The following is a 25073-nucleotide window of genomic DNA, read 5'->3' as shown; positions in this document are numbered from 1 at the left end:
TCTGGGCACCCATTAAGTGCCAGATGTCCGCTTTGGTCATTATTTTCTAAAGGCCAATGGTGGCAAAGTCCTTGGTTCACACTTTTGTGCAGGGACTTTGCCATGTGGCTCCTCTGTTGCGATCCCTGGTACCTCTGTGGGATCTCAATTTGGTACTGTCGGTACTTCAAAAGCCTCCTTTTGAAAACATTTGTGGACTTCCTTTGCTCACTCTGTCACAAAAGGTGGCCTTTTTGGTCTCTATTACTTCTGGAGTTGCTGCTTTGTCCTCTTGGTCACCTTACCTGGTGGTTCACAGGGACAAAGTGGTGTTATGACCCTATCAGGCATTCCTTCCTAAGGATGTCTCTGGGTTTCATTTGTGTCACATATTGTCTTGCCGTCCTTATGTCCTAAGCCAAAACATCCTAAATAAATTGCTCTACATTCCCTGGATGTAGTCCAGGCAATTTGGGTGCACCTGGCAGTGACGTCGAGTAGGAAATCCGATTCTTTGTCTGTTCTTAAGGGTAGTCCTCGTAAGGGGCAGGCTGTATCTACTGCGACCATTTCTAGATTGATCAGGCAGACAGTGGTGTAGGCCTATTCTATTAAAGGTCAGGTTCCTCCTTTCCCTGTCAAGGCGTATTCTACGAGGGCGCTAAGTGCCTCCTGGGCCTTTCGTCATTAGGTGTCAGTGGTTTAGGTGTGCAAGGCTGCTATGTGGTCATCTGTACACCAATTCACAAAGTTACATAAGGTGGATGTACTTGTATCTTCGGATGCTGCGTTCAGCCGCAAAGCTTTGCAGGCTGCGGTTGCAGAGCCTCCCACCTTTTGAAGCTGTATTTTTTTCCTGGTGGTGAGCTCCAGTTGTTCCTGGTTGAGCTCCTGCTATTCCTGGTTGGCTATGTTTAGCCCTTGTTGGAAACTATATGTATTGCTGTGTTTTTCCCACCCCTTATGTTAATACTCCTTTGGGACATCCCAAGCGTCTAAGAAGACATGGAGCTGTGTCCGTCAGTGAATAAAAGAGAAAACTGGATTTTTGTCTTACCATAAAGTCCTTTTCTCTGAGGTTCACTGACAGACACAGCATCCATCCCCTCTGTTGGGTTGAGGTATGTATTCTTCTAAAACAGCTTGTTACAAACCAAAGTCCTATAGCAGGAAGTGATGGTATACCCCCTGGGGCTGCCTCAAGGGCGTAGCCAAAATTGTTTCCACCTAAGGCCCCTTTCACACAGGCGGACCATTCAGATCCGCCTGTTCGTTTTTTTGGCGGATCTGAACGGTCCCCCCATGCATCCCTATGGGGCATCGGATGTCAGCGGAGACATGTCCGCTGACATCCGATCTGTCAAATCTGGACGGATGGAAACCCTATTTTCCATCCGTCCAGCTGATCGGATCGGATGAGAGCGGACCGACGACGGTCCTTTCCCATCTGATTTCCCCCATAGAGATGCATGGGGAACTGACAGCTGTGTCTCCGCACACAGTGTGGAGACACAGCTGTCATCCTTCTGCTCAGCGGGGGATCGGCGGATCGATCCCCCGCTGAGAAAAGCGTGTGATAGTGTGTGAAAGAGCCCTAAGTCTTACCCCTGAAGAGAGAGCAACATAAGCCCAGGGTTCTAAGAAGACATGGAGCTGTGTCCGTCAGTGAAGCTCAGAGAAAAGGATTTTGCGGTAAGACAAAAATCCATTTTTTCTGAAAGCATTCTTACTTTATGGCATTTCTTCACACCTGCCTAAAACTTTTGCACACTACTGTATGTCATTACATTTTGTTGCCTTAACAATATGATCTTTATTTTGTGATAGTTATCCAAAATGCTAATGCAGATTCCTCTGAAAAGTTTCAAGTACATAATCTCAGTTTGTGATTTTTTTTTTTTTTTCACAAGTCCTATGTTTCCTGTTTCTGAGAATTGTTGTTAAACTTGTGTTTTCACAGACCCTTCCTTGACATGGTTTACAGTACACTGGAATGTAGTGAAGACGATTATTATACTTTGTTTGTCTTGTGTCTACTTTATGCTATGTCACATAATAATGGTAAGTAATGGTTAACACCACCATAATATGTGTGGGACAAGTTTATTCATAGCATGTTAGGTGTGGTGTAAGGCAGGCTGAATAATAACAAATGGCCATAACAAGTCATGACCCTTTGGAGTTTTTGTTTTATAGTCCTAGAGCATCAAATTACAGTGCATGTTTTTCTTACAGTAATCAATAGAAATATACTCTTTCACATCAAAGTGTTTTAATCTGAATATGATTTTAAAAACACAAAATAACCAAGTAAGCATCCTACTGTAACCACCTCAATACAGGGCACTTAAACCCCCTTCCTTCCCAGACCAATTTTCAGCTTTTAGCGCTGTTGCATTTTGAATGACAATTGCGTGGTCATGCAACACTGTACCTAAACCAAATTTATGTCATTTTTTCCCCACAAATAGAGCTTTCTTTTGGTGGTATTTGATCACCGCCAGGTTTTTTCATTTTTGGTGCACAAATAAAAAAAGACCGAAAAGTTTGAAAAAAAAAGTTTTTTTTTTGTTTAGGTTATAAAATGTTGTAAATATATACGTTTTTTCCTGCACTGATGACGCCACACTGACAGGCACTGATGAGGAGACACTGATGGGGTGGCACTGATATGCAGCACTGATAGGTAGCACTGATATGAAACACTGATGGGCACTGATATGTGGCACTGATAGCACTGATATGCAGCATTGGTGGGCACTGATATGCAGCATTGGTGGGCACTGATAGGCAGCGCTGATGGGCACTGATAGGCGGCACTGATGGGCACTGATAGGTGGCACTGATCAGCACTGATGGGCACTGATAGGCAGCACTGGTGGGCAATAATGGGCACTGGTGGGCGGCACTGATAGATGGCAATAACGAGCACTGGTGGGCAGCACTGATAGACAACATTGGTTGACAGCAATGATAGGGGGGCACCACTGGCAGGCTCTCTGAGCCCTGTTTGCCATCCCTGGTGGCCATAGTGGGCATCCCTGGTGGTCATGGGTGGGCATCCCTGGTGGCTCTAGTGGCACTCCCTCCCCCCAGGGCTGCACTGGTAATCAATCATCTGATTACCAGCACAGACCCCCCCTGTGATCAGTGAGTAATTAGAAATACTCACTGATTCAGCTGCAGCACCGATCCTCTCCTCTTCTCCTCACTGACAGGATCTGTCAGGAGGAGAAGAGATCGAAGCCGTTACAACGGTTGTATTGACATTACATGACGGCTGTGATTGGACACAGCCGTCATGTGATCAGGAGGGCCAATCACAGGGCCCTCCTGACGAATCTTGTTGCTCTGTGTCCGAGGGACACAGGCACATCGAGATTGCGCCGCTGCGTGTGCCCGCGGCGGCGCGATCTCTCTCCTTCTGAATGACGTTCCGGAACGTCCGATCAGAAGGACGAGACTCCCACCCGGCCGTATATGTACAATGGCCCGGGTGGGAGGTGGTTAAAGGTGAAATTCAGCTTGAGCCAATGTAAGTATGAATGTACCATACATGTGGGATCCCCGTGAAAGTTAGAGATCACTGTAGTAGGCATTTCTACTCCATTGATCTCCATTAGCTTTTGGGCCCAGCGACAGGCAGCTGCACCACTGTTCTGCCTACTATAAAAAGTAGGTTGTCTGGTTGGCAAAAGTGATATTCAGAGAACACCTTGCCTTTTCTTTCTCTGATTGGATGAGGAGTAGATCACAATGTCATTCGCCTGTCTCTCCTCTTCCTCTAGTCAAAGAACACTTTGCATTCATTGAGAGAATGGCATCCAGTGCCTACTATAAGGCCTCTTGCACGATACTCCTGTTTGAGCATCTCCTTTTTCAGCCGTAATTTTTGTCTTATTGAAAAGCGCGCATTTGTGCGTATTTACACGCATTTTCGCACGCATATGCGTTTGCGTAAATTCGCGCCTCTGAATATGCATTTTTTCTTTTTTTTTTAAGATCAACAGTATGATTGTGTGCGTTCATTTGATCGCATTTGCACGTATATCTGCATATTTGTGTGCAAATGCGCGCATTAGGTGTAAATTACTGTCCAAAAATGCAGATTTTTCTATTTTGTTCTACCTGAAGAATATGCGGCACTCATTTACGCGCCTGTGTGCATAGGCACATTAGAATAAATGGGCTCTAATTTAGCTCATAAAAAAAGCTGTACTGAGCATTTTTAAGCTGCAGTGTGCAAGGGGCCTAATGATTTCCAGCTTCCACAGGTATCCCACTGATATGGCACATGCATACTTACAGTGGGGGAAATAATTATTTGATTTCCTGCAGATTTTTTAAATTTGCCCACTTACAAAGAATTAAAGGGCTTATCATTTTTACAATAGGTGTATTGTAACCACTTCCATACAGTGCAGTTATACCCCCTTCCTGTCCGGACCAATTTTCAGCTTTCAGTGCTCTCACACTTTGAATGATAATTACTAGTCATGCAACATTGTACCCAATCCAATTTTTGTATCATTTTTTTTCACACAAATAGAGTTTTCTTTTGGTAGTATTATAATCACCACTGGATTTTTAATTTTTTGCAATATAAGTGAAAAAAGAGCGAAAATTTTGAAAAAAAAAAATCAATTTATTCTAAATTCTATTATAAAATTTTGCAAATAAGTATTTTTTTTTTTTCATAAATTTGGGCCAACAGTAATACTACTACTACATATCTTTGGTAAAAAATAACCCACATTAGTGTTTAATATTTAGTCTGTGTGAAAGTTATAGTCTACAAGCTATGGTGCCAATCATTGAAAATTGATCACACCTGATGTACCGACTGCCTATCTAATTTCTTGAGGCCCTGAAATGTCAGGACAGTACCAATATCCCCCGAATGACCCCTTTTTGGAAATTAGACAGTCCAGGGTATTTAGTAAGAGGCATGGAGAGTTTTTTGAAGTTGTAATTTTTTCCCACAATTCTTGGAAAAATGAAGAAATATATATCAAAGAAATGGGAGCAATGAAAGAAAGCCAAAATAATCCTATTACTTACTCACTCAGCGCTTATGGGAGAACAAAGGAGAAGTATGTGTTGTATACTACAGGAAGCAGCACCTCACTAATATGTATGCAGCTGCTATACAAACCAATAATATTACAAAAGGTGTATAAATAAGAACTGAAGGTAAATATATATATATATATATATATATATATATATATATATATATATATATATATATATATATATATATATATATACACACACTAGCGGCGCATCCGGACCAAATATCTAAAGTCCTACCTAGGGATTAGCCAAAATTAGCCCATCCACATCACAACATCAATGGAATAGTCCTCGGTATAATACGGTGAATCCCTCTTCAGTGTTTGGTAAATGAAGGATGATGTACACCTCCACCGCACCTCTGTGAGCCCCCTAGGTAGTAAACATGTACCCTTAAAGACTTGTATATGGTGCCTTTGAAAGACTCCAGCAAGGCTCTCAGGACCAGTCCACTCATAAGACCACCGACCATGGACCTCTTGTCACGGACCATCAGCACTCTTCCAGATGTCTCTCAACATCAATGGCACCATGAAATCATAAGGGGGAACTCCTAGTGTATACCATTTAAAATAGTTTTTATTGCATAAAAATATCTGTAAAACAAACTCACATTTTAGGCATGCATTCACAGTGTTTGGTAAAATAAGACACACTCGCAGCTTCATGATCTAACGCCACTTATGTTGCTCGTACCGTCCGCAGCTCGGTACCAGCTCACGGACTTCAAGGTCATACACAGGTATCAGTCCAAACAGGCGCCAAGACAAGGGGATTTGAGCAGAAGCAAGTCCGTTGAGCAAGCTGGGATCGGTACACTAGAAGTCAGGCAAAGGGCAAAAGAGCAAGGATGGTTACACAAGCCGAGGGTCAAACACTGGAGCAGGATCGGATGGTCAGATGAAGCCGGGGGTCAAAGCCAGGAGAGAGAGCAGACAGGTCAGGAACAAGCCGGGTCAAACTGGAATCCAGGAAGTAACAATGCACAGGAAACAGAGCTGAAGACAATCCAGCAATCAGATGGGCTGAGCAGAGTCCCTTTATAGGCCAGTGAATTAGTCTATGGCCTGAGTTCATTGGAGCCATGGGAAGTACTGGCAAAGTTGCCAGTTGCAGCACAGCCATTTCACTGACAATGAGTCTATGGCCTGAGTCCATTGCGGCCATTGGGAGTACTGGCCGAGTTGCCAGTTGCAGCATGACCGTTTCTCTGACAGTGCCCCCCCCCAAGGGGCAGCCTTCGGATGCCCAACCGTGCCAATCTTTCTGGGAATCTCCTGTGGAATTCCTGTACCAGCCTGGGGGCATGCAGGTTACTAGCGGGTTCCCAGGAATTGTCTTCAGGGGGGTAACCTTTCAATTTAATAAGATACTGTATGAGCTCACCCCTTCTTCAACAATCCAGAATGGTTTCCACTTCATATTCAGGTTCACCCTCCACTGAAACTGGAGGTGGAGGCAATTCTTCCCTCCCTGGGAAGGGGCTAGAAATTGTAGGCTTAAGCAGGGAAACATGGAATACAGGATGGACCTTGTATGAATTAGGTAAAGTTAGTTTGAAAGCCACAGGGTTTATCATCCTTTTGATTCTAAAAGGCCCAATAAACCTTGGTCCCATTTTTTTAGAAGGGCAAGATAGTCGTAGATTGTTTGAGGAGAGCCACACCTTATCCCCGACCTTATACATAGGATTTTCCTTTTTCTTGTGGTCATAAAATTTCTTGTACTCCTGTTGGGCTTTGGATATGGAGTCCTGTAGCACCCGGTAGTTATCCCTGATAGCCATTATCTGGTCTTGCACTGCAGGAACCGATGTTTCTGAGAAAGCACTGGGCAAAAAAGAAGGGTGGAACCCATAACTCACCCAGAACGGGGTCTGGTTGGTTGCAGAATGCAGGGCATTATTATACGCGAATTCCGCGCACGGAAGTAAAGAGACCCAGTTATCCTGGGAGCAAGTGCAAAAGCAACGTAGGTATTGTTCAAGGGTCGGTTGGTCCTTTTCGTTTGACCATTACTCTGCGGGTGGTAGGCTGATGATAGGCATATCTCAATGGACAAGGATTTGCAAAGCTCTTTCCAGAATTTGGAGGTGAACTGGACGCCTCTGTCCGATACTATGCTGTCCGGGAGACCGTGTAGCCTGACCACTTCTTTAATAAACATGTCAGCTGTTTCCACGGCAGAAGGTGTGCCAATCATAGGCAAAAAGTGTGCCATCTTCGAGAAACGGTCCACCGCCACCAGGACAGTAGTGAAAACTTCTGAAGGTGGTAATTCCACTATAAAATCCATGGATAGTGGCTTCCAGGGCTGTTCCGGGATGGGCAATGGCCTTAACAGGCCCCAGGACTTGGTCTTAGCCCCCTTGTTACGCTGACACATAATACAAGAACCCACATAGGATTTACAGTCCCAAACTAAATTGGGCCACCAAAAGTGGCGCTGAATGAGTTCACGTCTTCCTGACCCAAAAGTGCTCGGCAAGCTTGTGATCATGCAAAGTCTTTAGGACCTGTAGTCTGATTTGTGAAGGAACAAAAATCCTTTTTTGGAACCACAAGAATCCCCCACGTTTTTCCATGGAAGAGGTCCCAGGCTTGAGACATTGAACTGAGGCTTGTTTAATTGCTGATTGCAGATCCGTTTGAATAAGCAAAAAAATTGGAGCCGAGAGGATGGTGTTAGGTTCGGCTGTGTTTGGGGTATCTGGAAACATTCTGGACAAGGCGTCTGCTTTCCAGTTCTTGGACCCTGGCCTGTAAGTCAGATGAAAGTTGAACCGGGAAAAGAACAAGGCCCATCGAACTTGACTGGGTTTCAGGCGTCTTGCTGTCCTGCGGTATTCCAGGTTTTTGTGGTCTGTGAATATCAAAATGGGATGAGTAGCCCCTTCAAGCAAGTATCTCCACTCTTCCAAGGCACATTTGATGGCCAAGAGTTCCCGATCCCCTACGTCATAGTTTCTCTCCGGAGGTGTTATCTTCGGGGAAAAGAAAGCCACAGGGTGCAGAAGAGTCTTCGGGCCTTGTCTTTGAGATAAGATTGCTCCAGTGGCTATTTCTGAAGCATCCACTTCAAGCACATAAGGTAGGGTTGGATAAGGATGCTGGAGAATAGGTGCTGAGGTGAACAACGTCTTCAGTTTGTCAAAGGCCGTTTGAGCTTCCTGTGACCAATGGAAACTGACCTGATGGCGGGTCAATTGGGTAATGGGGGAGATAATCATAGAGAACCCCTTCACGAACCTCCGATAGGAGTTAGCAAACCCCACGAAGCGTTGAACTCCTTTCTTATCACAGGGGGCTGGCCAATCGAGAATTGACTGCACTTTCTGTAGATCCATGGAAATGCCTATGTTGAGATAATGAAACCCAGGAACTGAATGGAGTCTTTCTCGAATTCGCATTTCTCTGGTTTTACATAAAGTCTGTGTTTCCTTCAAGTAAATAGTACCTTTTTAACATGGGTCCGGTGGAGTTTCAGAGTGGAGGAAAAAATGAGTATGTCATCTAGGTAGACAATCAGAAAGAGATCCAGGAATTCCCAAAAAATGTCATTAACTAGATGTTGGAAGGTAGCAGGGGCGTTACACAGCCCGAAAGGCATGACCAGGTATTCAAAATGGCCAAACCGCGTTCTGAATGCCGTCTTCCACTCATCTCCTTTCCTAATGCGAACAAGGTTGTAAGCTCCACGGAGATCCAATTTGGTAAAGATCCGAGCTGCCCGGAAATGTTGAAACAGTTCTGGGATAAGAGGTAGAGGATACCGGTTTTTAATATTAATTTTATTAAGCTCCCGGTAATCTACACAAGGTCTTAGTGTGCCATCCTTTTTTTCGACAAAGAATATCCCGGCCCCTGCTGGTGAGGAGGAGGGGCGGATAAAACCCTTTTCCAAATTTCCGTTAATATAAATCCGGAGGGATTCCAGCTCCTTCTTAGATAATGGGAATATCCTTCTGAAAGGAATCTCTCCCCCAGGCAGAAGTTCTACAGGGCAATCATAAGGCCTGTGAGGAGGCAGAGCTTCGGCCTTTTTTTTATCAAATACGTCCATGAATTCCTCATAAACTGCGGGGACATTTTCCGGGAGATCATGTACTGGTTGGACGGCCAGGCAAGCAGCAGAAGTATCAGATCCGGGTAGGAAACAATGGTTCAGGCAGTAATTAGACGTGAAGGAGATCCTTCTCTTAACCCAGTCAATCTGTGGGTTGTGGGCCTGTAGCCAGGGAAGTCCTAAAATAATGGGAAACATTGGTGAGGAAAGGACGTCGAATCGGAGGAATTCCTGGTGAAGAGAATCTGTCGTGGTGAAGATGGGGCACGTCTCTTCAGTAACAGGCCCGGAACTGGGCAAAGAACCATCAGCCAGAAGAATATGGAGTCGCTGTTCCTTAGCTTGCATGGGGACACACAGTCTTTGAGCTAAAGAACGGTCCAGAAAGCAACTACATGCCCCGGAATCAACGATATCCAGAAGCCGAATCTTCTTTTCTGCTACCTGTAGGGAGACAGGGAGAATAAGATGAGTAGGGGATGACCCGGCGACTTGACAGTTCAGCAGAGGTTGTGAATAGGACTTACTGGATCTAACAGGACAATTGCGTAGGAAGTTGCCAGATTCCCCACAAAAAAGGCAGAGGTTAGCTTGACAGCGACGTTGTCTTTCCTTGGGGGTCAAGGCAGAACGGATTAGACCAATCTGCATGGGTTCTCCTTCTGATCCCCCGGAGACAGAAGGCCCAGGATGGGGTGAAGCAGCAAGTGGGACTTTCGGGAGTACCCAGGTAGGTCGGGCCCCTTGAAGGCGCTCTGAGCGTCTCTCCCGCAGGCGCCTGTCCAGTTGGATTGCCAGTGAGATTAGACCTTCCAAAGACGTAGGGGTTTCTACCCAAGCTAACTCGTCCTTAAGGGCTTCAGACAATCGGTGACGGTACTGGTACTTGAGTGCTGCCTCATTCCAGTTTGTATCCGCAGCCCATCTGCGGAAGTCAATGGTATAGTCCTCTACAGGACGTTTATTTTGTTTTAAGGCATGTATGGCTGATTCAGCTGTAACAGACCGTTGGGGGTCCTCATATAACTGGGTCATGGCCTGGAAGAAGGAGTCTACAGAGTTCAATGAGGGGCTCTTTTGCTCAAGGAGGTTATGGGCCCAGGTCCGGGGTTCTTCTGACAACAGGGAAATTATGAATCCTACTTTGACAGTCTCTGAAGAGAAGGTTCTGGGCTGAAGGGCTAAATACAAGAGACATGCATTCTTAAAGGATCTGAACCTTCTCCGTTCCCCACGGAAGCGTTCAGGTGTAGGTACCCTGGGTTCAGGTGGGAAAACCATGGCTGCCTGAGCAGGGCTGGCTGGTCCTTGCTGAGTGGAGGTGCCCCCGGAGCTGGCAGGAGGTTGATTGGGGTCGGAAGGAGAGGGTGCGCCAGCTAGGTTCAACACTCGACCCTCTAATTGAAAATAACCGTCCTGCAGTCTCTGGACTGCCTGTGTTAAAGAGGAGACTTGCTGACAAAGAGCCTCGAGCAGGGAAGCACCTCTGTCGGCCTCTGACATGGCTGGATTTTACTGTCAGATCCCTTCTTGGTAGAGGCCGAAATGCTGAGAGGGCTTCCCTTGCAGCTCGGTGCGAATCACCCCTGGAAGTGGGACAGGAGGTGACGCGTCCCAAGGAGCACTGGATGCTTGTGGAGTGCAGGTAAAGGTTCACAAGGGTATCCAAAACAACTTTCAGGGCCTCCAGGGAATCAAGCAATGTGCAGGTAAAAGCCAGGCCGAGGGTCATACACAGGTATCAGTCCAAACAGGCGCCAAGACAAGGGGATTTAAGCAGAAGCAAGTCTGCTGAGCAAGCCGGGATCGGTACACTAGAAGTCAGGCAGAGGGCAGAAGAGCAAGGATGGTTACACAAGCCGAGGGTCAAACACTGGAGCAGGATCGGATGGTCAGATGAAGCCGGGGGTCGAAGCCAGGAGAGAGAGCAGACAGGTCAGGAACAAGCCGGGTTAAACTGGAATCCAGGAAGTAACAATGCACAGGAAACAGAGCTGAAGACAATCCAGCAATCAGATGGGCTGAGCAGAGTCCTTTTATAGGCCAGTGAATTAGTCTATGGCCTGAGTCCATTGGAGCCATGGGAAGTACTGGCAAAGTTGCCAGTTGCAGCACAGCCATTTCACTGACAATGAGTCTATGGCCTGAGTCCATTGCGGCCATTGGGAGTACTGGCGGAGTTGCCAGTTGCAGCATGGCCGTTTCTCTGACAGGCACACAGGAACCACCGCTATCACCAGAAGATCATCAACGTCCAATATTTAACATCTCAATACTGACATTGAAATCCTAATTAACCGCATAAGGTAGAAACACTAGTATTCTGGGAATTAGCCCATCTCCCTAAAACCATATTGATATTAGTGACATAAATTTACATTAAACAACATAATTCCTAACCTAGTGAGCACCAGGTAAATGGTAATCTACTTTTTATAAAAGCACTGAACCTATTCTAGGCCTATATAGATTACAACCCAGTGCCCCCAACCATTGTTAACCGGAAAGGGTCTTTTAGCCTCATATTGAATATCCTATCAAAATAGGTGTGGTTTCTTTGACATAACAAATGGAAATAAAAATGAAATATAAAATAACACACACAGGCCTCCCCATAAATAATTAATATTCCAGGTGAAGCCAATACCTATAAAAATATTAAATATTTTGCTTCCATCACCATGGCAACAATCATTCATGGTTAAATGACCATAATATTACTGAGTGTCCCCAAAATTATGAAGCAATTAAAATATCCTAAAATTATTTAAAAGGATAATTTCTAAAATTATATATTGTATCTGGATACAAGACAGAAGTAAACAGGTTATTAGCATACAGGGCCCTAATAATTTCTTATGAAGTAATTCATGTCTAACTCGACATTCAACCCATTTAGATGGAGTGCATTTGTCTGATAGATCCAGTAGGTCTCTCTTTTGGATAGCTCTCTCACCAAATTAGAGCCCATCCATACTGGATCTACCTTTTCAATTCCCCAGAAGAGTAAGCCCGAAGGGTCCCTATTATGCTTATGCTTAAAATATAGGGAAACACTGTGATCCTTATACCCTTTGGATATATTGGCTACATGCTCGGAAATCCTTTTGCCCAGGGTTCTTTTGGTGCGTCCAATGTAAATTAATCCACATGGGCATTGTAGGCCATATACAACGTGGGTGAACATATATGTAATAAAATCTTTAATATCAAAACGGCACCCATTGGCAATTGATATAAAGGAGATATGTCCTCTTAGATGGACATTTACTTGTCTACAAGCTTTTCCCAACACAGTTTGGGATTAACGGAAGGGTCCACTACCTTCTTCACATTTTTTTTCTCCAAAAGAAGGGGCTCTCCTGTATATAAACACTGGTTCATCTGGTATCACCTTCCCCAGGATCTTATCCATCCGGAGGACTCCCCAGTGGTTTCTGAAAACTTGCTCCACCTCTCTATATTGAACATTGTAATCAGAGATAAAACCCCACTGGTGTCTGGTATCTGGTTCCTTATTCTTTTCTTGCAGGCATTCTTCTTGTAAAGATCTTCCAACCTCTACTATGGTTCTATCCAAGATGGACCTTATTTATGGTATCCAAAAAATACCTTTTTTCCATAAATCGTTCTTTAATAATTTCTGCCTGCATCTGCGTCCGAATCCATGGTACAATTCCTCCTTACACGTAAGAACTGGCCTTTTGGTATATTTGTAAGCCATTCATGATGGTGTCCACTCTGTAGGGGTAAGTATCCATTTCTGTCCATTGACTTAATATAAGCCTTGGTCACTAGTCGTGTATCTTGGACCATCACCTCCACATCTAGGTAATGAATTTTCTCCCTACTCCAGTTAAATTCAAGTTTGATATTATTGGGAAGAAATATATATATTATAGCTCTCTTGTCCACAGGATCCTTCAAGGATGGAGAATCCTCCACCGGCAAAAGTGTGGCCTTATTTAGCCTGAAAACCTGAGAGTCCACCGATTGTGGAACCGTTTGTTTCTTCAGGAGAGACTTCTCAAAGAGATATCTCAGAGCCAAACGCTTAGGTATTCCAACCATTTGTTTTGGGGATCCCCACTGACTAGTGACAATCTTGTCAAAATAGGCAGGAAAGAGGAACACCTTAGTCACCTTGGAAGATCAGCTGGTACAAAACTGCACCGGCTTCGCCGACTCATCATCAGCTGAGTCCTCCGCGCGCGGGGGGGGGGGGGGGGATGGCTTCTTGCTTGTTGATATGGCCCTACAAAGGCCACCTTTGTAGGGCCATATCAACCTTTGACACAAGTGACTGCAGGGCTTCCGTCATGGCCGACAGGGCAGACTGAGACCCAGAGGGTCCCGCAGGTTCAAGGAGTGGGTCAGGTGATGATACATGTTCCAGAGGCTTCATGGGTAAATCAGAGCAGCACTGTGCACAAAACATATATATATATATATATATATATATATATATACACAGGGGTTGACAAATTTTCTTTGAATCTAGGAGCCAGCTAAAAAAGTTAGGAGCCAGTTTTTAAAAAAATCTGACCCGCGCCCAGAAAAAAAGAGAGAGAAAAGGGAAATAAATGGAAAGAAGAGAAAAGAAAAAAAGAGGAGAGGGAGGTACAGAAGGGGAGATGGGGGGGGAGGTTAGGGGTAGGGGAGGGGGGTTGGGGTGAGAGAGAATGAAAGGGGGGGGTGGGGGGAGAGAGTGAAAGTCTCAAGCAGATGTGTATATGTACAGTGAGATCCCCTCAGCTCTATGGTGTGTACAGAAGAATTCTCCAGAAATGTGGCAATCCCCCACCTTCCTCCTATACACTCAGAAAATGGCCTGCTCTGCTCCCCCACACACGTGTCTATGGGGGGGGGGGCTCCCACACCTGGCCAATTAAAGGTAAACCGTGCCCCCCAACTAATTGTAGGTGGTTCCCTTCCCCCACACATGTGTCTATAGGGGGGGGGGGGCTCCCACACCTGGCCAATAATAGGTAGACTGTGCCCCCCAACTAATTGTAGGTGGTTCCTTTCCCTTAGCCACGGCAGGATGGGCTCTGTCTGCATTCCCACCTCCCCCAGGGGCTGAGGAAGCAGTGATACACAGGCAGGCTTCATAGGTCCATAGATTAAAGTTGCCAAAAATGGACATTGTACCTGACTGGCTAACCAATATACAGTCTACTTGCTGCCTGGATACCACGCAGAGAGAACAGATATGTTAGCCATAATCCAGTATTTTTATGGACACATGCATGTGTGCTAGTGACATTCCCCCTATAGAGTCTTGTCACAGATCATAGGGGGGGTTTGGAGAGGCTACCCAGTATTTGTTTCAGAGGAGAATCCAGTACCTTGTCTTAAGTCCCTGGCAGTTAGCAGATATTCATTGTCATTTTCAGCGAGGGAGGCCACATCTGAGGGTGGATGCGGGGGTGCACGATAAGGAAGTCGGCGTGCTGTATGTTGCTATCGGGTGGACGCACAATCTCGGAGGCAGGGGTGCGTTCTACCTCTCCTCCACATCGGCCAATTCCCGAGTAAAGACAGTCCCGGGCCCGCCCTCAAAGGCGGGGCCGAAGCTTGCTGTGCTGTGAAGTCGAGCAGTGCTCGGATGTGCTGAAAGTGAGAGAAGAGGCAGCCGGTTCTGATTGGTTAGTGCCGTCCATGTGACGGTGCTGACCAATTAAAATGCCTTGTCAGGGACATGGATAATTGTGGACAGGAGCCGCGGGGATTTCAAATCTCTGCAAGTCTGCAGCACAGAGCGGCGTCTCGATGCCTGACAGGAGATGGCTGAAATCCTAGGCGCCCGGACTCAGTTTCTAGTCGCAAATGCGACCTGGCGCCCAGGAATTGTCGAGCCCTGTATATATATATATATATATATATATATATATATATATATATATATATATATATATATATATATATATACACATATATACAGTGGGTACGGAAAGTATTCAGACCCCCTTAAATTTTTCACTCTTTTATATTGCAGCCATTTGCTAAAATCGTTTAGGTTCATTCTTCTTCCTCATGAATGTACACATAGCACCCCATACTGACAGAAAAACATAGAATTGTTGACATTGTTGCAGATTTATTAAAAAAGAAAAACTGAAATATCACATGGTCCTAAGTATTCAGACCCTTTGCTGTGACACTCATATATTTAACTCAGGTGCTTTCCATTTCTTCTGATCATCCTTGAGATGGTTCTACACCTTCATTTGAGTCCAGCTGTGTTTGATTATACTGATTGGACTTGATTACTAAAGCCACACACCTGTCTATATAAGACCTTCCAGATCACAATGCATGTCAGAGCAAATGAGAATCATGAGGTCAAAGGAACTGCCTGAAGAGCTCAGAGACAGAATTGTGGCAAGGCACAGATCTGGCCAAGGTTACAGAAAGATTTCTGCTGCACTTAAGGTTCCTAAGAGCACAGTGGCCTCCATAATCCTCAAATGGAAGACGTTTGGGACGACCAGAACCCTTCCTAGAGCTGGCCGTCTGGCCAATCTGAGCTATCGGGGGAGAAGAGCCTTGGTGAGAGAGGTAAAGAAGAACCCAAAGATCACTGTGGCTGAGCTCCAGAGATGCAGTCAGGAGATGGGAGAAAGTTGTAGAAAGTCAACCATCACTGCAGCCCTCCACCAGTCGGGGCTTTATGGCAGAGTGGCCCGACGGAAGCCTCTCCTCAGTGTAAGACACATGAAAGCCTGCATGGAGTTTGCTAAAAAAAACACCTGAAGGACTCCAAGATGGTGAGAAATAAGATTCTCTGGTCTGATGAGACCAACATAGAACTTTTTGGCCTTAATTCTAAGCGGTATGTGTGGAGAAAACCAGGCACTGCTCATCACCTGTCCAATACAGTCCCAACAGTGAAGCATGGTGGTGGCAGCATCATGCTGTGGGGGTATTTTTCAGCTGCAGGGACAGGACGACTGGTTGCAATTGAGGGAAAGATGAATGCGGCCAAGTACAGGGATATCCTGGACAAAAACCTTCTCCAGAGTGCTCTGGACCTCAGACTGGGCCGAAGGTTTACCTTCCAACAAGACAATGACCCTAAGCACACAGCTAAAATAACGAAGGAGTGGCTTCACAACAACTCCGTGACTGTTCTTGAATGGCCCAGCCAGAGCCCTAACTTAAACCCAATTGAGCATCTCTGGAGAGACCTAAAAATGGCTGTCCACCAATGTTTACCATCCAACCTGACAGAACTGGAGAGGATCTGCAAGGAGGAATGGCAGAGGATCCCCGAATCCAGGTGTGAAAGTCTTGTTGCATCTTTCCCAAAAAGACTCCTGGCTGTATTAGATCAAAAGGGGGCTTCTACTAAATACTGAGCAAAGGGTCTGAATACTTAGGACCATGTGATATTTCAGTTTTTCTTTTTTAATAAATCTGCAACAATGTCAACAATTCTGTGTTTTTCTGTCAGTATGGGGTGCTATGTGTACATTCACGAGGAAGAAGAATGAACCTAAATGATTTTAGCAAATAGCTGCAATATAACAAAGAGTTAAAAATTTTAGGGGGTCTGAATACTTTCCGTACCCACTGTGTGTGTATATATATATATATATATAGTTTTTTTTTCTTTTTTTACACAAAATTGTCATAATAACATGTTATTTCTCACACACAGTATATGCATACTTGCAATTACACCCCAAAATGCATTCTGCTACTCTTCTTGAGTATGGCAATGCCACATGTGTGAGACTTTTACACAGCCTGGCCACATACAGAGGCCCAACATGTGACAAGCACCGTCAGGTGTTCTAGGAGCATAAATTACACACATATTTTCCTAGCGACCTATCACACTTTTGAAGGCCCTGGAGCACCAGGACAATGGAATTACCCACAAAATGACCCAATTTTGGAAAGCAAACACCCCAACATATATTCTATGAGGCATAATGAGTCTTTTGAACATGTCATTTTTTTCCACAAGTTTTTGGAAAATGTGGAAAAAAAAATGAAAACACATTTTTTTTTTACACAAAGTTGTCAATTGATAAGATATTTCTAACACATAGCATGTGCATAGCAAAAATGACACCCCAAAATACATTCTGCTACTCCTCCTGAGTATGGCGATACCACATATGTGACTTTGTCACAGCATAGCCACATACAGAGGCCCAACATGCAAGGAGCTCTGTCAGGTGTTCTAGCCACATACAGAGGCCCAACATGCAAGGAGCACTGCCAGGTGTTCTAGGAGCATAAATTACACATATAATTGCATTGCGAGCATAAATTGCACATATAATTACATTGCAACCAATCACGCTTTTGAAGGCCCTGGAGCACAAGGACAATGGAAACCCCCACAAAATGACCCCATTTTGGAAAGCAAACACCCCAACACATAATCTAGGAGGCATGGGCTGCAGATAGGTACTCAGGTACTCTGATGAGCTGCAGATAGGTACTCTGATGGGCTGCAGACACATACTCAGGTACTCTGATGGGCTTCAGAGAGGAACTTGGGTATTCTGGTGGGCTAGAGACAGGTACTCAGGTAATCTGATGGGCTGGAGACAGGTATTTGGGTACTCTTGGCTGGAGACAGGTACTTGGGTACTCTGGGTTGGAGACAGGTACTTGGGTACTCTGGGCTGGAGACAGGTTCTTAGGTACTCTGATGGGCTACAGAGAGGTACTCGGATACTATGATGGGCTGCAGAGAGGTATTTGGGTACTCTGATGGGCTGGAAACAGGTACCCGGATACTTTGATGGGCAGGAGACAGGTACTCTATTGGGCTGCAGATAGGTACTCAGGTACCCTGATGGGTTGGAGACAGGTACTCAGGTACTCTGATAACACATACTTGGGTACTCTGATGGGCTGGTGACAGGTACTCAGGGAATCTGATAACAGGTGCTTGGGTACTCTGATGGGCTGCAGAGAGGTAATTGGTTTCTCTGATGGGGTGGAGACAGGTACTCGGGTACTCTTGGCTGGAGACAGGTACTCGGGTACTCTGGGTTGGAGACAGGTACTTGGGTACTCTGATGGGCTGGTGACAGGTACTTGGGTACTCTGATAACAGGTGCTTGGGTACTCTGATGGGCTGGTGACAGGTACTTGGGTACGCTGATCACATGTTCTCGGGTACTCTGATGGGCTGCAGAGAGGTAATTGGGTTCTCTGATGGAGTGGAGACAGGCACTTGGGTATTCTGGGCTGGAGACAGGTACTGGGGTACTCTGATGGGATACAAATAGGTATCTGGGTACTCTGATGGGCTGGCGACAGGTACTCGGGTACTCCGCTGACAGGTACTCAGGTACTCCGATTACAGGTACTCAGGTACTCTGACAGGTACTCAGAGTACCCGAGTACCTTTCATCAGAGTATCTGAGTGCCTATCATCAGAGTCTCTGAGTACCTGTCACCAGCCCATCAGAGTACCAGAGTAACTGTCACTAGCCCATCAGAGTACCCGAGTACCTGTCATCAGAGTACCCAAATACCTGTTATCAGAGTACCCAAATACCTGTCATCAGAGTACCCGAATACCTGTCACCAGCCCATTAGGGTACCAGAGTACCTGTCACCAGCCCATCAGAGTACCCAAGTACCTGTCATCAGGGTACCTGATGGACCGGTGACAGGTACTTGGACACTCTGATGGGTTAGTGACAGGTACTCTTTATTGGGGGGGGGAATCAGTGTGTTTTAGGGTGCACTGTAATCGGTAACTAGCTGTTACAGCAATCTCCTCCTCACACAGGATGAGTGTGTGAGGAGGAGAACACGGTAAGAACTAGTTATCGTGTTCTCTGTTGACATTCTGTGACCGGCTGTGATTGGAATAAGCCGGTCACATGGTAAAGAGCCAATTTCATTGGCTCTTTACCCTGATCAGGGAGGGACTGTGTGACACTCTCTCCATCCCTGATCACCGCTCTGCGCGCGCGAGGAAAATGCATGTGGCCGGCTGTGATTGGACACAGACGGTCCCATGGTAAAGAGCCATTTTTTAATGGCTCTTTACACCGATCGGGGATGGGCTTTGTCCTGACAGACACGGCGCTTACCTGATTGGCGTGCTGGGGGGGGGGGGGGGGGGAGAGCAGCTGAAACAAGCAGACATCATATGACGGCAGCCCAAATCAAGGAGATGTTCCTGCCGGCGTCTAAGTCTATGTATTTTACTATGGCCCGGTATGGAACTGGTTAATTGATAGAGAATTATAAATTGAGTTATGGTTCAGTGCGTAAATTAAGTATGTTTATTACCTACCAACAAACAATAATTCTTGCTCCCACAGACTAGCTACAGTATGTGCTCATGTGTGGTACACAGATTAGTCCTGTCAATTTAAGAAGGTGCTCCTAATGGCTAGTTGTGTATATGTGCTACGTGTATAGAAGACTCTGTCCGAAGAATCTTTTTCTTTCATTAAAACCCACCATCATTGGGCAAGATCAAAGATATGTCATAGGACGTCAGGAAAAAGACTGTAGACCTGCACAAGGCTGGAATGGGCTACAAGACCATCAGAAATAATCTTGGTAAGGAGACAACAACTGTTAGAGAGATTATTCGCAAATAGAAGAAATACAAAATAACCATCAATTGCCCTCAGTCTGGAGCTCCATGCAAGCATTTGCCTCATGGGGTTAGGATGATCATGAGAAAAGTGGGGGATCAGCCCAGAACTACACGGGAGGAGCTTGTGAATGATCTCAAGGCAGTTGGGACCACAGTCACAAAAAAAAAAAAAACATTGATAACATAATACACCACCATAAATTGAAATCCTGCAGCACCTGCAAGGTCCCTCTCCTCAAGAAGGCACATGTACAGGCCCGTCTGATGTTTGCCAATCAACATCTAGATGACTCAGAGGATTGGGAGAACGTGCTGTGGTAAGATGAGACCATAAATTGAGCTCTTTGGCATTAACTCGAAATGGCTGTGTTTGCAGAAATAAAAATGCTTAATATGACCCTAAGAACATCATCTATGCAGTCGAGCATGGAGGTGGAAACATCATGCTTTGGGGCTATTTCTCTGCTAAAGATACATGCTGTCTTTGCTACATTGAGGGGCCAATGGATGGAGCCATGCATAGTAAAATCTTGGATGAGAACCTTCTTCCCTCAGCCAGAACACTGAAGATGGGTCGTGGATGGGTCTTCCAGCCTGACAATGACTCAAAACAAATCACTAAGGCAACAAGGGAGTGACTCGAGAAGAAGCACATTGAGGTCATAGAGTTGCCTAGCCTGTTTCCAGACCTTAACCCTTTAGCAAATGTATGTAGGGAGCTGAAACTTTGAGTTGCCAAGTGACAGCCAAGAAACCCTAAGGATTTAGAGAAGATATTTAAAGAAGAGGGGACCAAAATCCCTCCTGAATGTGTGCAAACCTGGTAACCAACTACAAGAAATGTCTTAACTCCTTGCTTGCCAACAAGTGCCAAGTCATGTTTTGCTTGGGGATCAAAAACTTATTTTACATCTCTCACTAAACTGCAACTAAATTTATATAATTTGCCATATTTTGTTATTTGGTTATGTATTGTTCGGAAATGAATGCCTTTGCACAGGCCACCCCCCTTTTCTCTTGTCTATGTTCCCTTCCCTTTTTACAGTTCCAAACTATGCTGTATGACTTTATTACGTTGTTTAAAAATCAATAAAAACTATTGAATACTAAATTTATATAATTTGTATTTTGTTTTTTTTTCTGGATTCATTTAAAATACACCTATGATAAAAATTATAGAATATTATAAAAATTATAAATGATATTAAATTATAATTAAATGATATGAAGGTTTTTTTTTTTTTTTTTTTAAGTGGGCAGACTTACAAATTCTGAAGGGGATCAAATAATTATTTTCTTCACTGTCACAAGGCACTGCTGCGGAAACATGCTGAACTGAGGATATTTCAGTTGTGGAGAAATAGTTTCCCAAATGGCTGACACAGAAAAAAAAAGCATACAGAAACCTGCCGAATGAGAATTGTATGAACTACCACTGCAGACCTTTTCTTGTGAAAATGCATAAAGCCTGGCTTTCATACTCCTGCTCTGGCTACAGCACATTCTGTGTCTGACCTGAAACCGTAATAGAAATCTCAACAAGCGGAGTGGGGTGACGTGAAAAGAGCAATCATTGACCACTTATTGCCAACTTCTGTTCAAGCCCAGGAGAGGCTAAAAGGTGTATTCTGACCAAGCTTAATTGCAAGGTCGCATTGCTGAAGGTGAGAGTTAAACTGAAAGGGGGAGCGCATTTGCAGTGAAACATGGATTTTTTATATTGGAACACTCACAAAGGGAGAAGGATTGAGTATTTTGACTAAAGAAGAAGATGACTGGGATAATTTTCACAGATATTATAAACTACACTGTTGTGGACTATTTATAGCATTTCTTTTCTCCATTTTAATTTTATTTTTCATTTATATTGATTACCGCATGTATTTATTTAGCACCAGTTTAGCATGATGTTCTTATGATTTGTAATAATTGGGATTGCAGTTAAGCTTTTTTTTTTTTTTTTTTTTTTTTTTTTTTTATTCAGATCATTTTTTGAGAACTTTTTATCAAAAACATACAGAGAAAAACACTCTTGAACAAAACAGAGCAGAGCCATTACAATGTAATAAGTGAAGCAGTGCAATATACAAGGCATCCAAAATAATACTGCTATACAGAGAATCAGTAATACCATGTATATCTCAAAATGCAGGTGTTATATCAAAACCAAAGCAAAGTAAAAACAAGGAAATAATCTTTTTGTTCCCCCTGGCTTCACTTGCGCAAGACAGGTAGTTCAAATGCACCCCGTCAGAGTACTAAAACAGTAATGTATGCACACACATGGTGAATCCGGGCCCCGCAGCAACCCCTATAATAGCAATGTATTGACCTACGTCAGGCGAGTAATGGGACAAAATCCGCCCAGGGGTGGGCCGCGGGTCCAGGGAACACACTCCCAAGTTATCAGAGCACAACTATGCCAAACTAGAGTGCATCTGTGATAATAGCTCTGAATCAAAACAAAAGAAACAGGAAAAACAAATACAAAAGATAAAAACAAGGGGCGTGGTCTGGCCGCGCGAGATGGTAGACGCTTGATAGGAGAGCTCCCGCCGCCACGAGCCGACACAGCTTAATCACAGGGTCTGCCAGCACTTTCCACCCTCGGTAGGGATGTCCGCTACTCCCTGCTCTTCCTCCGCCACCCGATCTCTCTCCCCGAGGGATCCTGCCGCCAGAATTAGCCCCAGCATCCCAGAGCTGTTCCGGACCCAGGCCGCTACAATGGCGCCAGCGGGCCGCGGCTCCGCTCCCACGTCCAGCTCTTCATCCAGTTCTTCGCCTGCAGTGCGATCCTATGCCGCTGTTACCTCTGGTGACCCGGAATCCAGCTCACCCACGCCAGCTTCACCCCGGCAGCTGTGTATGGAGGACCTCCGCTCGGTGGCAGCTGACATAAAGGACACCCTGGGGGCGGCCATCTTGGATCTGAGGGCAGACATACACTCCCTCACAGGCAGGGTGCATGAGGTTGAGAGGGTGACAGCACGACAAGACTCAGCCATTCATGAACTGCACTATAGATCTGACACTCACATTATCCAGCTCAGAGACATGCAGCGCCACCTGGAGGACTTGGACAACAGGGGGAGGCGCCACAACGTGCGCATTCGCGGGGTACCTGAATCAGTGGAGGGGGACCTCTTGACCCCCTACCATAGTCTCCCTGTTCAACTCCCTGCTAGTTAGACCCCCACAGTCCCCCATAGATATGGAATGAGCGCATCGCGCCCTGCGCCCCAAGGGCAGGGAAGGGGACCCGCCAAGGGATATTGTCTGCTGTCTGGTGGACTTCCGTCTTAAGGAGGACTTCTTACGCAAAGCTAGAAATAGACCCCACATCGACCTGGAAGGGGCCCCCATCCAACTATTTCAAGACCTTTCGGGCATTACGCTCCAGCGTCGCAGGGAACTGAGACCGCTACTCGACACACTACGGGCCAACGGTATTACTTATAGATGGAAATTCACGTTCTGTCTCTCGGCATCCACACAAGGTCGAACGGCCCTCCTTAGGGTCCCTGAGGATTTACCCCACTTTTGCTCCACACTGGGTATCCCATATATGCCCCTGCCCAACTGGTATGCAGAGTTCCGCCCAGGCCCCTTGGTGGCAGACGCACCCGGAGCGGAACCCATGGACGCCCAGGACGTCAGATTCCGACGCCAACGCTCCCCATCGGAGGGTCACCAGGCCCATGCTCCCGCTGCTCCCCCTCACACCAATAGCCCCACCAAGCCGAAACAGGTCCGTCGGGCCAGGCTGGATATCTGAAGGCCCCTTCCGCCCCTTCAGGACTTGAGATGTAAGCTCCTAGCCCACGGCGCCTGGAAGGTGCCCGGTACCTTTCTCTATACCTACTTCCATGCTGTTGTTTTTCATGTTCACCTGTTTTAGTTTGTACTTGAATAGCACAAATCTTCGGTTTGAATTCATGGATCCCACAACCCTAAAAACTGCAGATACCCCGCCTGCCTGTTCCCGCAGCCACAGTACGGACTCTCCACGTTTCCGGACGTTTTCTCGTTGCAGATCAGCTACTCCTCACTCTACTCCTTGGCTTGGTAACGTACTCTTGACTCTATCCTCCCCCCCCCTTTTTTTTTTTTTCGCTATCTAGAACTGCTCTATGCCCCTGAATTGCCAATGCCTTTGGCCTCCCACTCCTTTTTTCTCTGACTCATGCAGTTATTGTTTTTATGCCCGTAGGGACGGAGCGTTTGCTCCCCCATCGGTTATGGGGGGCATGTGCCTCTCCCTCTCAGGCGAATTCATATGGTATGTTGCCACGGTATTGGATGCTTTGTACGCTTTTTGTGCTCTATTGACTGTTTACATATGGGACTCATCCACCTTATGGGTATATTATTTTGTTATGTTTTTGTGTTTGAAGGCCTCGGGGCCGGAGTCTATGTACAGCGTTGCACTCCATCCCTTACTTAGGATGGCAAGGCCGTACATCTGCTCGGGGCGCTACCCTCCGGCATGTACCATCGGCTCCTACCCCCTCCTTGAGGAAGCTTGTGTGTGGGGACTCCCTACTCACACAAGAGGGGCTTGCCCTAAGGCTCGCTCCGGTTTGTTACACTGGGGGCATGTGTATGTCCAGATATGCTCCCATTGATTGGGCTCCTGGGATCATCCCCCCTTTACCTCAATTAGTGGGGAGACTAATGACCACCCACGCCTCCCATATGTGTGGAGATGTGGCTTAATACTGCTACCTCGAGGAGGAGAAGGGATGCTTTTCTATCTACATGCTGTCTTGATTGATGTTCATGGCTGCACGGCGTTACAATGATGGTATATTATGTATTACTGCTTAGAGTTTTATTGTTTAGCATTGTTTTTATCCCCCTCAGTTCCGGACGACTTTCCAGGTTTTTTGACCCTTTCCTTCCCCTTGTGTGCTACAACACTGTTGGTGCGATCCCAGTTTTGTGCCTCTTGGCACTTCCTCCCTTGGCCCTACTCCCCATGCACTTCCTGGCTACTTACGAGACCCACATATACCGACAGCCCCCATCTCCTTTTTTTTTTCCCTCGCTAGTTTATGCCCTTTCCCCGTGCGTGGCCTGATACTTGCCCCCTTCAGAGCTCTAATTGCTAACCATCGGACCTCACCCTCGCAATTAGCATACTGACACCTCATGCTCTGACCCCCGACGGCAGTTTTTGTACCCTGAAAATGTAGACTGCCATGCGCTACTTCTCGGCTCGTGGCCGGGCCCCCTACCTCAGGAGACTACTCCGGTACCCTCCTCTCGTTAGGTCCACCCCAATCCCCCACTTAGTGGCCCCCTAGCTCTCTTCGTTTTTGACGCCCTCCTTTTACATCCACCTTAGCCACTACACCTC

The 25073-nt window shown here is 45.8% G+C and overlaps 1 protein-coding gene across 2 annotated transcripts in view; it reads left to right on the top strand.

Moving 5' to 3' along the window:
* CLEC16A (C-type lectin domain containing 16A) overlaps positions 1-25073 on the top strand; it is a 1483716-nt gene that overhangs the window by 797362 nt on the left and 661281 nt on the right. For both annotated transcript variants that reach the window (XM_082262146.1, XM_082262145.1), the window contains exon 12: positions 1940-2040. In XM_082262146.1, the coding sequence (XP_082118272.1) occupies positions 1940-2040 (101 nt within the window). The remainder of the gene's footprint in view (positions 1-1939; positions 2041-25073) is intronic.

This window comes from Pelophylax lessonae (assembly GCF_965119305.1).
Source record: "Pelophylax lessonae genome assembly, chromosome: 6".
Taxonomy (NCBI): Eukaryota; Metazoa; Chordata; class Amphibia; order Anura; family Ranidae; genus Pelophylax; species Pelophylax lessonae.
This window is presented reverse-complemented; position numbering and strand designations above follow the sequence as displayed.